Source organism: Monodon monoceros, unplaced genomic scaffold, assembly GCF_005190385.1.
Source record: "Monodon monoceros isolate NGI ecotype Baffin Bay Population unplaced genomic scaffold, NGI_Narwhal_1 Super_Scaffold_2, whole genome shotgun sequence".
Classification (NCBI taxonomy): domain Eukaryota; kingdom Metazoa; phylum Chordata; class Mammalia; order Artiodactyla; family Monodontidae; genus Monodon; species Monodon monoceros.
Window position 1 is genome coordinate 69,188,109 of NW_021703776.1, and position 18,729 is coordinate 69,206,837.

Here is an 18,729-nt window from a genome sequence, read left to right on the forward strand (position 1 = left end):
ACCTGAGCCTCCAGTAAAAACAAAAACAGGCTTTCCTGTTTTTAAAAAAAATGTACTTTAGGTATGATTTCTCCCAATGCCAATCAAAAAGTTCAGACATACAAGGAAGCAGGAGCAGCCTCTCTACATCAGTACCAATAGGCTGGTATTTTATGAGATAGGACAAACTGGCCCGCAATCTGCATTCCTTTTTCCATCTTTCAAAAAAAAACATGTAAAAAAGTTCTATTATAAAGCAACTAAACTCCAATAAAAATTAAAAAAAAATTCTATTGATTACACAATGTATAACAGCCAATTTATCAGAATAAAAAACTATTAGTGTTTTCTTTGGTGAAAAAACAAGTATAACAAAAACAGATCCATGTGGTTTCTGTGTCTACAGTGTGGCTGTCCCTCACTCTCTGTACCCTCTACCAAATCCCTCATGAAATCCAGGTCTGCTCACACCTGGAGAAATGCACATTAAGGATTTTAGATTGCTGCTGCCTGTTTTCTGATCAAAATTAAGGCTCCCAGTGTTACCTGGAGAGCTAGAGATGGGATAATGCATTATTTTAGGAAAAAATTTGACTACCTGCTTTCATTAAGACCCTATAGTAGTTTGATTTACTCATACAATTCTATGCTGGCTGCATCTACACAATCAAAGGAATCACTGGAGACCCTTGTTAAACATAGAATTCCAGACCCCAACCTACAATTACTACAGTGCAACCAGGAGAGGAACCTGAGAATCTAACAGTTTTTATCAAGTGCTTTGGTGATCCTTGGGCTCAAACAAGTTAGAGCAATCTTCTTAAACTTGAATGTGCATATAAATTATCCTGGGTTCTTGAAACAAAAGTTCTGATCCAATTGGTCTGGGTGGGACCTGAGATTCTGCAGATCTAACAAGTCCTAAGGTGATGCTGCTGGTGTGAGGACACCTTAAGTAGCAAGGTCAGGGAGATTACGCCTCATCTGGCTTGTGTGTAAATCAGTATAGGCCATTACATTTTCCTTCTGCATCTGTGGATTCTCTACCAGAGGCCTCTCCCCTCCCTTGATGCTGCCCATTTCTCATTTTTTCACTGATTGTATCTCTACAAGCTAGTGTGATCAGTTAAGGTAAGGCATCCTACTCTTCTCCACTTACTTTATAAAAGTTCACACAAAGATAAAAGCAGTCTGAAATAAACACCACACAGTAACTTACATAATGGGTTTATATTTAATATAGTACTTCTCACCATGGAGATGTTAGCAGTTTATAAAGATTTTTTTGTTTTTGTTAAACGTTAAATCTTTTCTCCATTTTAGTGTCAATATAAAGTATTTTTTTACATTAAATCTTTTCTCCATTTCAACGTTAGATACATCGAATATTTTCTAAACTTTTCCCCCACAAAGAGATAAGTTTTAATTTTTTGACCAACTGTATTTAATATCTAGGTACAATATTAACTTGGGAGATAACAAAACAAAAATGCATTAAAAATATGGAGAAAAGACTCCTCAGTGATGCAGGAGGCAGTGATTATAACTAAACAGTGGCAATTTCCTAGGATTCTGGACAAGAGTTTTATTCTTATTGAGAATTCTGAAACTATGAAATATTACTTATGCAGAGTTCAGCCATCTCACTTCTTTGACCTTCTTTCTAACTAGCAAATGTAAATTACAGACGGCATTTTTCAGTGCATTATTTGTTGTGAAGAAAACGTTTTGTTTTCCATTTAACATATCAGTTTGTTCCTATTTATAGGGAAATAACCAAGACTATGAAGCTACCCTATTTACTGTTTCTTGAGAACTTTCAGACACCAAAGCTCAGTTCTGAACCTCAATAGCACAAAGGTTTTCAGGGCAAGGTTTGATTCAGGAGGCCCTTCAAAGTCACATCTGTCCATTTCTCTTTCGTGCATATACCCCCAAACAAGCACAAATGCCTGTAATGCTGAGAACCACACCTAACAAGAGAGCGATTGCATCTCCGGCTTCTACTGCTTCAACAACAGGCAGCACCAGAAGCAATGAAAAGAGAACTAGGAACAATTGTGTTGAAACTGAGATCATGATGTTGAGATCTTGAGGTGACTGGTTCTTAAAGGCTGAAGGTTCCTAGAAATTAAAACATGGAAACAAAAAGGAACCATTAAAAATTCCTACGTTTTCAAATGACAGTATGAATACATGACAACAGTTCATACAACCCTTTAAATCAGAGACTTTATAAATTATATTCAGACCCATCTCCTCATTTTATGGTGGAAGAAACTGAGAGAAGTAAATGGTATTTAAAGATGGTCATTTGAGGCTAATCGCCCCTTCTCATGATAATTCCTCTACTCCAGCGATTTTTCCCCACTCTATAGCGCCAACACCGTGTGAATCAATAAAACAAATTGAACAGTAGAATAAGAAAAGACAGAAGAGGCACAAGATACTAACTTGGAAACTATCCTAGTGAATGAAAATTATATTTTCTTAGGGTCTCTCCCATCCAGGAAATGCAAACAAATCTGGCAAAGTCAAACAACATATAACTGTTAAGTCGTGGGGGAAATAGTAAGACTTACCAAAGAAAGCGGTTTTTGTTTAATTCTACCAGTTCAGGATGCTAAGGCTAAGCTCCACGTGACAGCACCTATTATCAGAGGGGCGTAGCAGGATTTAAAAAATCGCACATTATTATTATTTTAAAGCAGCAGCTAGAGTCAGTGCAGAGCGGGGAGGTTGTACGTAAGGGAGAAGAATGGGTAATAACTAACGACAACAGTTTGTTCAAGCAGGGGAACTAGATTTAAAAGTTGGTCAGTTAGCCTATAAAGGAAAAGCTAAAAAAAAAACCCAAAACCAAAAAAACAAGTTCGTTCGAGAACTTGATAGTAGGACTTTAAAAAGAATCCCTGCTTTGGCCCGGCAACGTGCAAATCTGCCGCCTGTTTTACAAATACCCTGGGCAATCTAAGTGGCCTTCGGGGACAAGTTCGTACATTACCTTCCAGGAAGCAGCCATTACAGGAATGGCGAGCAGGGCGGAGTCTCTAAACTACATTTCCCACAGTCCCCTGTGACGACAACTCCCAGGATGCACCGGCGCGCTCCCTTGTAACTGGTTGCGGGAAGATGGTCACGCTCTACCGGAGACGCTGAGGAGCGAGCTCCCGGGGCTTCTTCACGTGGCCGAACCTGTCACTGGTGAAGTAGTTTAGTGTAGTTGTACGGAAGCTGACAGACACACAAAAAGGTAAAAAAAATGACAGCAAGTGTTTTTTTTCACCCTGTTCAAGGTTTCAAGACACAAGAAGTTATGTTCTCTTCTTTGACTGAAATGCAGACACAGCAGCCGGAAGAAATCACCCGAGCAGAGCCATCTGTTTCAGATGCATTTAAACTAGCGGCTTGTAACATTTTTGAAGGAGGGAATCCCCTGACACCATTTTCCAAATGTGCCTTATGATATTTGTTAACTCTTAAGCAATGGGGGAAAACATGTTTAATAAGACGTTTTGGAAAATGTCAGAAACATCTGTAGGGAAAAACAGGCAGTTTGAGGAAAAACAGGTTAAGCACTATAAGAGGGTCTCTGATTCAGGTTCTAGAGTTCTGTTTCCCTATTACTTCAGGAGTGCAGTGTATGGTATGCTTTAGAGATTTCTTCTCATATGTTTATGATACCCACCCTATGTATCCCCAAATATTTATGGAAAGTTGTAAATTATTACTTTTAAGTCATAAAGATAAATTATTTGCATATGTAAGTCTTACCCCTTTCTGAAAGGCTTTCTTGAAGTCTAATTTAATCTACGAAGTCCTTACTGAACCTTTCTAATCACCCAGTCTTCTGAACTCTCATTTACTGACTAGAGGACTTTTTTGGTACCCTGGAAATGATCAGTTATTAATGATGTGGGTTAGGGGTGAAGTCACTTGCCCTGTCTGAAAGTCCCCCTAGGACTCTGAGACACAGCAGGTATATTTCAGTTCAGTGCCCATAATTGGCACGTAATTTTTTTATTGTTGTTCATCTTTTTTCTTACACTTTACTAATCTCTCTGGACTGACAGCAAAGCTTTATATTCCTAGCTTCTAACACACACACAGCAGGTGCTCAGAAATGTTGGTTAATAACAATTATTTGAATAAATAAATGTGCCAGCAGGATTTCCTGAGAGACAGAGCAGTGCCAAATAAACCAAAGCAAGGTGTCTTGCAAATTGGAAGTCTATGGAAAATTACACAGTAATGTCAGCATTGCTTCTCTAAACTTGATTATTTTAACAAGTTCTGTCTTTGACTCGTTTGCCTTGAGCTACTTCTGGTTTTGTACCTTTCTAATCAGTTATATTTGAAATAGCAGCTATTTAAAGATACTCTTTCGCATTCTAGTGTGAACAATTTGGGGATTTAATTTTTCCCTATATGTTTATTCAGTTGGCTGAAGTCAGCAGAGACCACGGTAAATTTAGTATTATTACAGACTTGTTTCTAGGGGTGTCAGTGTTGAAGATAATGGGTTAGTTTTAAGTTTGAAGGTCTGCTGATGATAAAATGCTTTTTCTTTATTATGTTAAGAGATCATGATGACCTGGCCTATCTGAAAAAGAGTGGCAGAAGTTTGTGCAGAGATGTTTTGGGCCCCTGTAGTTTCAAAATAAAATTGGTTAACTTTTCCTAACCAGCATCTACCCTCATCAGGCAACTTAACAAAGGTGTTGCTGTATATGCTTTTGTCTGCCTTATTACAACCCTAGTTTCCAAGTAGAATGGTATTCTAGCTCTCAGTGTTCTCTTCTTACTACCCTAACTAGTGATTTAAAAATAAGACACCAAGGGGGCAGAGTGGTGGGGCGGTGGGGGGGTGGGGGGGTGGGGGTGGGGTGTGATGAATTGGGCGATTGGGATTGACATGTATACACTGATGTGTATAAAATGGATGACTAATAAGGACCTGCAGTATAAATAAATAAATAAAATTAAATTTAAAAATTAAAAAAAAATAAGTCAGATCATTTATTCCTTGCTTAAAGCTCTCCAGTTCCATCACAATAAGCAGAAGTCTATGCTCCTTATCAAGACTCACAACACCCTACACATTCTGGCCTCTGCCTGCCTTTCTGACATCAGCCTACTACTCACTCATGCTCATTCCAATCACACTCATCTTTTTGCTGTTTCTTAAGCATGCCAATTTTGTGTTTTTATTGATTCATATTTTTATTGAATCAAATTTTGTTGATTAATGTTTAGTCACTGTTACACTGTTCGTAGTAGAAACTACCTTATAAGTAGGAAGTCTGCTTTTAGGCTAAACCATGAAGGTATTTCGACTGAGATTATTTTGAGTCTTTATTCAAAATTTAGGTCTCACATATTTTCTCCATAGTATTAATAGCAAGGCTTTATGTCTATGTATGTCTAAGATGCAGTAGTACCTAAAACAGGAACTACTTTGTTCAGGAACCTGTCTATAATGGTCCCTATTTACTTCCTCTGTCCACTCGGGGTGCAAATATTGATTAAGCCCATCTGGGTGGTGTATTTTTTTCTTAGCAATACCTGAATGGTTTCTTTAAGTACTTTCTAATGTTGGACGAGCAATATTGGCATTTTTAGTGAGACAGTGCTTTGTTGTGCCGACATAATATTGCAGGATATTTAGCATCTTTAGCCCATGCCTGCTAAATGCCAGTAGAATCCCCTAATCGTGAAGACAATCAACTGTCCTCATGTATTGCCAGATAGTCTTTGGTGAGATACTGTCCCTAGTTGAGAACTACTCAAGATTTCATCAAGAAAATAAAAGGAGTAGTTGAAAACAATGAAACAGTACACACACACACACACACACACACACACACACACCCCAACATCAACACTGCAGTGCTCTAATGTTTTAGATTCTTTCTTCCTTGGTTATGCTGATTTTGTTGTTAACTACAGATTTTCTTCTGTGTCCTATTAGCATCCTTGCCAGACAGTTTCCACTGGTCACTTTTTTATTCTTTTTTTAAAGAATTATTTATTTATTCATTTGGCTGCGCTGGGTATTAGTTGCGTCATCGGGATCTAGTTCCCTGACCAGGGATCGAACCCAGGCCCCCTGCATTGGGATTGCGGAGTCTTAACCACTGGACCACCAGGTACATCTCGGTCACTTTCTTATAACAGCACTGATATGCAAATTGAGGTGAGATTTCTGCTTTTATTTCTGCCACTTAGTCTTTAAGCTGTGGAGAGGTGCTGTGATGTAGTATATGGAATATTAGCTTTTTCCCTTGCTAGTTTTATGGATTTGAGTAGTTAATCTCTCTGAAATTTACTTTCCTTTTATAAAATATGCTGTGTGAGGATTAAATGAAATGTTTCTAAAGTGACCAAAAAGTTACCAGAGCTCAGTACTTATCAATTCCCTCTTATTTGTAGGTCTGTTCCCCTGGTTACTGATTAAGAGTTAGGGTCTTTGGGGTTAGACCAGTTGGTTAGAATTCTGGCCCTGCTGCTTACTAACTGTATGACAATAGACAAGTTAGTAAGCTTTTCTAAGACTCAGCTTATCCATCTATAAAATGGGGTATAATAGTACTTGCTTCATATGTATATTATGAGGATTAAAATGAGTTAATTTCCAGAATTAGTGGCTAGCATATAGTAAGCTCTCATTAAATATTAACTATTGTTACTATTTTCTGTTAAATCCATGAAATATATGGGGTCTTCAGGATGTGGCTTCTCTCCATTGTGAATACGCTCTTCTGCAGACAAACATGGTAAATAGAAAATGTCTGTGGAACTCCCTGGATACAGAGGCATTTTAGGCTTCCTAGGCTTTGGGTTGGGAGCTGACTGGAAAACACTCCCTTGGTACTCAAAAGCTGTCCCTTTGTTGCCTTGATGGGATTTTACTATTTATTTCATACCTACTGGTGGTTACGTTTATGTTTAAAATATATTCTCCATTCAGTTATTGTCACATCATTGATTCATCATATTAGGTCCAAAGGGTTTTGAAAATGTGATTGGGAGGGTCTAGATATGGGTGAATAGCTCCAAGAAATCATTCAGCTGGAATGAACTCTGTGGCCACCCCAAGAAAACCCAGCAAACAAACAAAGACTCTTAATTCCTTTTGAATTCTAATTACAGCAGCTAGTCTATAACTCTGCACTGCTTTTTCTATAAATTGCAGCAAAGGAAATGACAGCATTAGAAGATTTGCTAAGAGGGAATTATAATAACTGAGACTGTAGGCTCAGAGGAATGTATTACTCTTGATAGATTGTTATGGGATACTTAATTGCAGAGCTTGCAGGACAGAAGGAAATACTTTTGTATTACCCCTGAGAGATGGCACTGTGTTGAACATGGTACCAAGATTTTTACCTTACCTCCTTGGCTTCAGTAAGGTCCACTGTTTGAAGAGGATAAACATTATTCTTACAACCCCTACTTAGAACTAATTTGCTTATACTCATGGATGAAGGAACTCTATTTTCCCAGATAGCTTCAAAAAATCATGTTTGTTTCTTTTTAAAGTTTATCTTTGACTTATAAGTCAAGAGTCATATAATTGGTTTTCATTAGTTTATATTGTATACTGTAACTGGAAATGTCAACTCAGGGTTTACTAGTATTAAGTAATGTAGAGGCAGGGATTAATTTCTGGGATACAGTGAATATAATGATCTCCTCCACTCCTTTGACCTGAAGCTGCTTTTTGATTTCTGACGTGCTTGCAAACCATCTTAATGAACTGTTATTTCTTAGCTATAACTCAGATTTAGATGTTTTGTCCAGATCACTGACCAGGACAATGACTGCCATGTTGTACATGTGCAGTTCCCTCTTCTAAAAGAGACGATCATTTCCTTAGCAGTACTAGGGAGATGAGCAGCTTCTTCTGTGCTAAGCGTCTGCTAGCTACAAGTTCTGCCTGTGAACATCTCTGATAGCAACATGAACCACAGCTCTTCTGAAGCAGTGCCACATTCCATCTCCCCTGACGTTGCCCCGCCCAAGCTGTCTGAATGCTTCTGCAGGCTTTTATATAGTTCCTCTTTTGGCATTAAGTGTCTAGTGTTATCAGATCCAAAATGTAGTCTTTCAATTCGGAAGAACCTAAGCTTACACTATCCTTCACTGAAACAGAGATCACTGGTAGCCGATGATACTCAGAGACAAAGAACCTTACTTTAGACACTTGTCTGAGTGGTGGAGGGCAAAATTTCACAAGTCAATTGTTACTGAAAAGTGGTTTCAGAGAAGAATGAAGAAGTGGCTTCTGCTTATTTTATAACTGTTAGAAGTGAGGCACTGGTAGGCCCTGAAGGAAGGCACTTCTGGTATCCATCAGAGAAGGCATGATAGGCTGACATCAAGATTTTGCAGTCACTGATTTGTGTCAGGAAGTTCATACAACCCAGACTTCCTCATTAGCAATTGAACCAAGCCAAGTGAGTGGAGACATTTTATTGGAGCTTCACAATTAAAAAAGTCCAACCCAGAGTTAATCAGTATTTCCCATCAGTAATAGGACATTCATCACTGAGACTGTTACATTAGAGCCAACTAAGCTAACAGGATGAGATACGCTGCACTTTCCAGAGCTATTCAGCTGCTGCTGAGTCTAAACACCCTGGTGTCAGTATTTTACAGACATGAATGGGCAAGCTGCAGAAGGTCATTTTTGACATGGTTCCCGGCACCATCTAGAGCCCGTTGCCGATGTAACCTTGATTTCCACTGATGAACCTCAGTAATCTGTGGGACTCAATTGCACACACACGAGCCTATGGTGTCCAGGAAGCAGAGGAACCACACCCACAGGCAATGACAGATTCAAATTTAACATTTCTGGGCTTCCAGGAGCAGGCTAAGAATACCTGGACGGGACAAATTTATAGTTTTGAAAAGTTGTGAAATTATCTTTTTATGTAGTACTTTATCCATGGTAATGGACTGATTAAAAAATTGGCTTTGGATATGTCATCAGTTGGCCCATCTCTGCCACTTACTAACTCAGTGAATTTGTACAAATTATCTAACTTCTTTAAACTTGAGTTTTCTCATCTGTAATGAGAAAATCACCAATCTTTTGTAGGACTCCCACTGTAGATTAAATGAAGTGACACATAAAATGCTCAATATGGTCAGTGTCTATAACTCTCATAGACATGAGACTAGCTGATCAGATAATATTTAAGTGCTGCACAAGGAAATTTAAAGTGAGGATTATCTTGCCTCATGGGACAGTGAAAAAATATTTCTCATGGGAAAAAATATTTTCTTAGAAAACATGGTTTCATGATACATAGGCTAGGACTGATTGATTGATTTATATTTAATAAACACTTAAATAGTGACTACTATGTGTCAGGAACTATTCCACACATTAACAAATGTAAATCCATTTACTCCTTAAAATAATCCTGTGAGGGAGACACTATTATTATCCCCTGTTACAGGTGAGGAAACTGAGGCATGGTTAAGTAATTTATCTAAGGTCACATAAGTGAGTGGTAGAATCAGGTTATGAACCCAGGAAATCTGACAAAGACTGACTCTTAGTCATTGCCCACATGGTTTCATGTGGAAAATGTCCACAGTATCAAACTGCATTTTAATTATCTTTGAAATAAGGTGCTCTAGTGTTGCTTAGGAAGCCTAACTGTGGTGAGTCACTGAAGAGTTGTTGGTGTTTATATACTTCCCCTCTAGGCCCTAGTTTGGTGAATGAATGAATACCAGTATTCACCTGATTTGTTAATTGATTTTGACTTAGATTTAATAGGTATATACAAAAAATGTTTTTTAAAAATAAAAGGATGTTTGACTGAGGCTCAGAAGAGCACTTACTGATGGGCACAGACATCATATATCAAAGAACATAGATTGTGATGTGTTGGCAAATCTCAACTATCATGAAATCACTGAAGTCCATATAATATACAAAATTCAGAAAGGAAGAAAAGAAAGTCAAAAGAACCTTTTGAAAATCTTTGCTTAGAAGTGAAAAACTTAAACTAGTCATTGTAAAAGTATAGAGAAGCTATTAACAATTTAGTATGTGCAATTCATAAGGAAATAATAATTCCTGTGTATAGACTAGGGGCTCATTATGATTAAGCACTGGTAACCATGGAGACAGACAGCATGAAATTTATAAAATTAAAAACATACCAGATAGAAAATGCAGGTAGTATAGGAGAGTGAATCATGCCCCAACTGGTCTTTGCGTGATTTCTCTTAAGTCTAAAGACTTAAAAAATTTCTATCTGGCCATTTTCTGAGTAAAATCACTCATTTTTCAAATCCTGAATTTCTTCTTTGGATATCTTAACTTGTTCTTTGAAAATGCTTTTTATCTAGAGTCAATTTAGACATGATAGAATGTGTTGGGGTAGAGTTTTTATAGGTAAGAAATATCTTGGAAGTGGTAACGTTTAGATTGATCTTGGGAACTTATATGAGTACCTGAACCTTTTATGTAGATATTTACTGTGAATTTTCAGTTGACATGTTGTAAGTGATTGGTCACTTTAGTTTTTAAATCTGTTTCTTTTGCTAAATCATATAGATGGTCCACGTAGAGAACTTTATGGTATAACACCAGTTTCTGTCATGGAATGATTTCTTCATCCATGAAATTGTGAGCTAGAGAGCAACAATAAAGTTTCTTTACTCTTGCCTGTAATATTTTGATTGTTTATAAATCTATTCCCTGACAACAGGTTACTTGCCTGTAGATATTCTAAAAGTGGTATTGTTTGAATTTAAAATCTTCATGAATAAAAAATTATGACAAAAAGATCTTACTTTCTGGAAGAGTGACTTTACTCAAGGAGGTTGCCAGATTTTCTATTCAAAGGAAAATTCTTTATTTAAAAAATGGAGTAGATTATGTTTTAAAAACTGATTGCAGCTGGTTCAGTTGAGGAAAAAGTCCCAAACAATGCTCTTCACAGTTTCATTTGATTGTGATTTGGACCCACTTTAATGCATTTTAAGCTCTCATTTGTCAAGAGAGTCAAAATAAGTCACTGAACTCAATCTGACAGTCAAAGTGAAGCACTGCTTTTGTGAGCATGCCTATCAACACTACTGCATATTAAAGTGAATGTGGTGTGCTGCATAAGAGTGGAGACATAACCCTTTCATCTGCTCTGCTTTAGTAGGACACTTAGTAAGAATACTCAACATACCTTTTGGTCACCAGGCTTTTAAAGGGACCTCAAGAGACAATAGAGAGCCCAGGGATGAGTGACAGAGTTAATTCAAGTGATCCAAAAATTGGTCCTGGAAGAGGGTTCTAAAAAATGTATTATGTGGTTCACTTGCATCCCAATTACATGGGGAGTTTATTTAAAAATGCAAATTTCTAAAACAAGTTCTCTAGGTAGTTCTTAGGTTCATCAGCTCTTAGAACCTTTGTCATTGGGGAGAATAAGTTATTGGGCCTGATTATTTGGGAAGAGGAAACATAGAGGCAACTGAACAACGATCTTTAACTTAATAATAAGTTTATTAAGACCCAATTTGAATTATCCATCTTGCTCTCATGGACCCCTTTTCAGCTGCTGATGAAGCAGGAAATACAAATATTTCTTGCTATTTGTTCATGTTTCAAGTGGCATTTTTTCTCATTATTTCTTATAGACTTTCTCTCTCTAAAATTTACTTTTTTAAAATATAAAGTCAATATATCTTGTGTTATCTGATACGGAAATAATAGAAGAAAGAAAACAAAAATATTTGTTTAATATATATATATATGTACACACAAATATATTCATAATAAAATAAGTAGAATACAAAAAAAGAAACTTTTTTAAAAATTTAATTTTATTTTTTAAATAGCAGGTTCTTATTAGTTATCCATTTTATACATGTTAGTATATATATGTCAATCCCAATCTCCCAAACTCTAAAACTTACTTTTTAAAAAAATGTGTAAAACATTCTGATGATTTCCATCTTTAGAATTGTAGAAACATCTCATTCCTCAGAGAAAACAAAGCCTTTCCTAGCAGTAAAAGGGACTCAGCCACAAAATGGACAGTATCAGCAGCTTTAAAACATAATAATGCAGTTGTGATTTTCACATGGTTACTTTTTACAACAATCTTCTGTTAAAGATTAGGACAAAGCATTAAATGCAACTCGCGGAAGGTGATCAGAAAGGTATTATGTGGTTGGTTCCTAACATGTAGCTTTCTGGTGATTCAACATTAACCAAGGATTGAATTTTTAAAGCCTTGGACCTATCTTCCCTGAACATTTCTTCTCTCAGTAGGTGTTTGGAAGGGAAATGGATGACCTGGAGTGCTGGTATTCTAAATTGCTGGCTGAAGGCCCATCCATATGCTTTGGAACTGTGACCAGCAGGTAGCAAGATAGTTCTGAAAATTGAGTAGCTCTAACAAGTGTTCTTGCCCACACAGTTACAGCTGGATAAAGTGGGGCTTGGGCCCAGGTCTTACCTCTTTCAACTATCTCTCACTAATTTCTCATACTGTTCCAAGTATTATAATATCCTTGTAGTAGCATTACATAAATATTTATTGAGTAAATGAATAACTTGTCAACTGAAAAAAATGCACAACGTGAGAATTGTGAGTTAAGTTTTATTTGGGGCAAAATGAGGACTATAGACTGGGAGACAGCCTCTCAGATAGCTCTGAGGAATTGCTCCAAAGAGGTAGAGGAGGAGAGGTCAATATATATATGGTTTTGGCGAGGGGGGATACGTGCAATCAGGCACACATTTTGGCAGAAGGTGGCTGGTAGTCATGAAGAGCAGATGTCTCTGTTAGTGATTTTAGTGCTTTTCTGGATATGAGAAGATACAAGAAACTGGGCTCATAAAATCTTCTCCTGAAAATATCTAACTATCTGAAGGCCTGTTGTGCCAGTTTTTCCCACAGCACAGAGTGCTTCATTCCTTATCTCCACCCTGAACTCCTTTCAGGGCATGTTGAGGGTCAGCGACTGCAGTGGCTAGTGACTTCATCCGTGTAGAGGCAGATGGTGAGCAGCAGTCTTTAGTTGACACACTAAGACTAAAGTTTTAGTCAACATAAAGCTTAGTTTGAATCAATATGTGTGACATAGCCATGGAAACAGTGAATGTAATCATGGGCTGCAGGAATAGATGTGTAGTATCTCGAATGGAGAGGGGAAGTTCTGCTTTGCTCTTTCCACTTTGGGCCAAGTCTAGCAATATAGTGTTCTTTTATGTTCCCCACTTTCAGAGAAACATTAACAAACTGGATATTAACCAGGACTGTGCTATGATAACACTAGAATCGTTAGTTGAAAAACATAGTTGAAAGACTATGGGATGTAAAGGAAAGGACTCATTGAGACTAACTAGTATTTTTGATAGCTCATCCCATAGGAGAGGCCCTAAACTAAAGGGAAGGAATTGGAGTTGTTCTGGATGGCCAGTGGGTGACAGAGATAGAGAGGCAAGTATTAGCTCAATATAAGGGAAAGCTTTTTAATGTTTTAAGAGAAATGGCTACCTTGGTGAGCAGTGAATTCTTGATCAGTCAGTAGGCTGGCTTAATGAACACTTTACATGATGTAGAAAGGATTCAAACTTCAAAAGGATGATTAGTTTACATGTCCTTGAAGGTTCCGTCTGAACTCGACATTCTCTCATTCTCTTATCTCCTCCTCTTACCACCCAAGTCTTATGCTAGTTGTCTGGTGCTCATTTTAAGAGTTTATTCAAGAGTCTCTGAGACACTGCTATTTATCTTTTCAAAGGCTTTATTCTTAGTATTTCTTTCTTTCTTTCAAATAGGAAGGGAAAATGGACTTCTTTCTCTATTTCTGAAAAGAAAACTTTGTTAATGATTTCTTAATATTTATAAATACATAAGTATATATGATATATTGTTAATATTGTTCATATTTTATCACCAGTCTGTGTAACTGATACTGTTCCATAAACTATTGTGTAATACTAAAGTGAACAGATGAAAAGTGGGTTCTGTATATTTTATTCAGACCAGCGAAAGTTTATAATCTGAGGATCAAGATAAAAGCTTAATCAAGCTTTTGAATGTGATGTGTCCCGAAAATGGATTTGTTGTGGAATACCTACAAAATGCTTCCTGCCATTAGTCAGAATGATCTTAACAGACTTGTGGATATCAAGTCATTGTACTGTACATTTGTACATTTCTGGGTGATTAAATCTTGGGCCAAAGTAAGTTTTCATATTTCTTCTTATTCTAAATTTCAAATTGTGCTTTCCTGGGAAATGAACTATTTTGATTTAATTTCTGAATGAGTAAATCCATGAAACATTGGACATAAAAGTAAAGTTGACCCTTGGGCAACATGGATTTGAACTGCGTGGGTCCACTTATACGTAGATTTTTTCCAGTAAATGTATTGGAAAGTTTTGTGGAGATTTGTGACAATTTGATAAAGCTCTCAGATGAACTGTGTAGCCTAGAAGTATAGAAAAAAATTAAGAAAAAATACGTCATGAATGCATAAAATACACGTAGATACAAGCCTCTTTTATCATTTAATACCATAAAATGTACACAAATCTATTATAAAAAGTTAAAATTTATCAGAACTTACACATACACTTACAGACTGTACATGGCACCATTTGCAGTTGAGAGAAATGTAAACAAATGTCAAGATGCAGTTTTAAATTATAAGCGTATAGGGACTTCCCTGGTGGTTCTGTGGTTAAGATTCCATGCTTCCACTGCAGGGGGCATGGGTTCGATCTCTGGTCAGGCAACTAGGATCCCGCATGCCGCGGCTAAAAAAATAATTATAACTGTATAAAATCTGTAGTACATTATTGTCCTAATGTAATAATTTCATAGCCACCTCTTGTTGCTATTGTGGTGACCTTGTTTTGTAGCAAGAACTGTATTAGAAATTTTTGTGTTTTCTTAAAGTAACAATGTTTCCTATACTGTATTATGAATGTGACCATAATACTGTATGCCATGAAAGTTTTATAACAATTCATTCCTTAGCATATAGGCTAGGCTACTGTGAAGCACTCCTATAGATTACACTAGGCTACTCTAAAGCAATTATATTGCTGCTTCATTATTAATACATGAATCATTATACCTGTAAATAAAAATGAATTTCTCTTTCAATATTTATTTATTTATATGGTTGTACCAGGTCTTAGTTGTGGCAGGCAGGTTCCTTAATTGCGGCATGTGGGCTCCTTAGTTGTGGCATGGGAACTCTTAATTGTGGCATGCATGTGGGATCTAGTTCCCTGACCAGGGATCGAACCCAGGCCCCCTGCATTGGGAGCGTGGAGTCTTAACCACTGTGCTACCAGGGAAGTCCCTATCTTTTTGTTTTTGATGGTCTAGTGTTAGTATTATGTATAACATCTACAGTGTTTTATACCATATAATAGAGTATTGATGTACGTACTGACAGACAGTTCATCTTGTCAACAGTTGATGTAAACTTATGGCATCTATAAATACAGTATAGTACTGTAAATTTTCCTTATGGTTTTCTTACTGTTTTTTCTTTAGCTTACTTTATTGTAAGAATACAGTATATAATACATATAACATACAAAATATGTGTAAATCAACTGTTTATGTTATTAGTAGGGCTTCCAGTCAGCAGTAGGCTATTAGTAGTTAAGATTTTGGGGAGTCAGAAATTTTCAACTGCATATGAGTTGGTTCCCTTAACCCCTGTGTCATTCAAGGGTCAATAGTATATTTGACTTTTGAGCATGTGAGTACCAAAATATGTGCAGTGTGCTGATCTGGAAACATGTTGACCCTGCTTATCATACTGTCTAGGTGCTTAGCTACTCAGGGAAGCAAAGCCTGAAAAAACACCTAGGTTAAATTTTTGGTGTCTTCTTTTCTAAACAGTTCTTTGGAATCAGCTGTTTAGGTAAGAGATTTTCTCCCTGGATTGCCAGAGAGTTTGGGAAGGAAATGTTCAAATTCTTTTTAAAATTAATTTCCTCTTGAAAGTAAGAAATACAGATTTACTAATATTTATCACGTGGTTTAGCACTGGTGCCCTTACACTGCCAACTTGTCAAATAATCATGTGTTCTAAAGAGTCTCCCAGCTATTCTAGGAAGAGTGAGAGTCAACCATAGTGCCCATATTTATTAGTTCACTTTCAACATATAATTGTTTACTGTAGTGTTTGTCTTTCTGGTTAAGTAGATGAGCATATCGTGCTATCTGGTTTTGATTAACTTTCAAAGATTCTTGCAAAAAAACCATGGGTTAAATATAATACTAACCACTCAAAGGATTGTAAAATGAATTTCATGATTTAATAAACACAGCCAATAATGTGCCTCATCTATTTGGGTCTTTTTATCTTTGTTTAGCATTTTATTTTTAGCTTATGACAATCATAATTGAATTTAGAACCATACTTTTGAATCATAGCATCAATAAATGTTAAGCTAAGTTTGAGAGAAATGATGTATATTTGATTGCATTGATCTTTATTTTAGAATTTTTATTAAGAATATTTTAGGGGCTTCCCTGGTGGCGCAGTGGTTGAGAGTCCGCCTGCCGATGCAGGGGACACGGGTTTGTGCCCCGGTCTGGGAAGATCCCACATGCCGCAGAGCGGCTAGGCCCGTGAGCCATGGGTGCTGAGCCTGCGTGTCCGGAGCCTGTGCTCCGCAACGGGAGAGGCCACAACAGTGAGGGGGCTGCGTACCGCAAAAAAAAAAAAAAAAAAAAGAATATTTTAGTATGAGGAAAAATTTTTGGACCACTAATTAATAAACTGAAGTTATGTAAAGTTTTAATTTCATTTTTGTTTTATTTTTATAATACTTCTATTATTGTGTTTTTGAAATGTACCTACTAGCACAGTAATGGATATAATTTATATATTATATATATGAATATTTAAAACACTTTTACTCATAAAAGTACATAGTTCAGTTGACCCTTGGATAACAGAGATTCAAACTGCACAAGTCCACTTATAAGCAGATTTCTTTCAATAAATATACAGTTGGCTCTCCATATATGCTGGTTCTGAATCTGCTGGTTCTGCACCCATGGATACAGAGGGCCCACTATGGGACTTAGGCATACTTGGATCATGGTATCCATGGTGGGTCCTGGAACCAATTCCTTGTGAATGCTGAGGGACAACTGTAGAAAAATCTAGAAAAACTAGTCTAGGTTTGATACACTGGGAGTGAAAGAGAAAGACACATATCATTTTATTTTTCCTGTAAAACATAAAAGAATGGATCTCTGCCTCCACTTGCATCTTCCTTTCCCCAACAGGAATAAGGCCTTGTCATTCAGTTATAGGAAACTACTTTTAAGTTAGTGATTCTATTTGTACTTCACAGAAATTTCTACTTAAAGGAAACAGATTTATTTTTGTGGGCAAGCCTCCTTTTCTGTTTGGCAGTTTGCATCTATATATAAAAATTATATTTTCTTAAAAGGATAGCACATCAGCATTTGCTGTTGTACCGTGATCTGTTTAGTTTTTGTGTCCATATGCTCTAGAAGAGAAACTTAGGTTTGTATCAACTAAGACAAATGAGACTACAGTTAGGCAGACCAACTGATTTAATTTCTACTCTTCAAAATGGTGGCACCAAAACAACAACAACAAAACTCAAAAAACAAAAAAACAAAGACAAAAAACAAAGACCTCAAAACCTAGGATCTTTTCATATCCTTTGGATTGAGAAGTGAATGGAATAAAAGAATCAGTTGATTTCATGACAACCTTTCTTTCATTTCCAAAGGAGATTTTAAGAGATTGATTGAGAACATAACAAGTAGATTCTATTCTAATAATTCTTTTATATTTTGATCAGAAAAGGCCTGAATCTTTATAAGTCCAACAAAAGTACATTTCCCCTATCTTTGAGAACATAGAGATCTACTGTGGACAAATCATTTTTATTCTCCTTTTCTTCTTATGCTCTTTTAATTAGAATTTCATCTAGAATATTTTTTCTCTTATAATTGGGTGATGATAAAATTATCCAGTAATTTTTGCCAAACATTCAAAATTGTTGAGGATAAAGGGTAAAGTAAGATAACCTATAGTACCAATGAGTTGGTTCCTAAATTTTCTTACAATTAAATGGGAACAGGAGTCAGTTAGTGGTGGATTAAATTTTAGATCTTGTCTTTGCCTCAGTTAATAGGTTGACATCTGTAACAAAAGACCAAGACTGATACCAAGACCTATGAAGTCAGCAAAATTACTGTATACTAGCATATTTGCCTTTCATAGTTACTGACTTGAGTCTTAGATTAGGCTGCCTGGAAGTAGATTCTCAGATGAAGAGGTTTTCTGAGAAGTGGTCTCCAGAAATGCATCTGTAAGGAAGTGAGAAAAGGAGGATCAGGAAGCGGGAGGACCTGACCCACAGTGCAACTGAGGCATCAGTAGAGCCTTTAGGGAGCTCTTGAGCTGGGATGTTCCTTCAGAGATACTCTATATTGAAGCAAAGATGTTCTTGTTCCTTTGTATGAGTAGCTCATTGACTGTGAGCTCTCCCCTGAGAGGGAGCTTAACTTTAAGTGAGGCAGTTCTTTGTGGCCAAGGGCATTTCTCTGTGAGGGACACAAATGTGAACTGTCAAAAGATGGTATTCCCAACAGCTGAGGGAAGGACGAGGAAGGAATCTGGGTGGAGCATCCAGTACCAATTATACTTGGTAAGGTAGCACAGTATTCTGCACTCAACCATACAGGATGTAGAATA

General features: G+C 36.9%; 1 protein-coding gene across 2 annotated transcripts; it reads right to left on the reverse strand.

Moving 5' to 3' along the window:
* Positions 1-371: 371 nt before the first annotated feature.
* On the reverse strand, positions 372-3,016 carry SMIM30 (small integral membrane protein 30). Of its 2 annotated transcripts, none has more exons than XM_029232993.1 (3): positions 2,984-3,016; positions 2,562-2,629; positions 372-2,103 (listed from the first exon to the last, which is right to left on the reverse strand). In XM_029232993.1, the coding sequence occupies exon 3, from the start codon at positions 2,056-2,058 to the stop codon at positions 1,879-1,881; it is 180 nt and encodes a 59-aa protein (XP_029088826.1). In that variant the 5' UTR covers positions 2,059-2,103; positions 2,562-2,629; positions 2,984-3,016; the 3' UTR covers positions 372-1,878. The 2 variants fall into 2 exon arrangements, with proteins under 2 accessions (XP_029088826.1, XP_029088827.1); XM_029232994.1 differs by having other exon boundaries at positions 2,979-2,990.
* Positions 3,017-18,729: the final 15,713 nt, after the last annotated feature.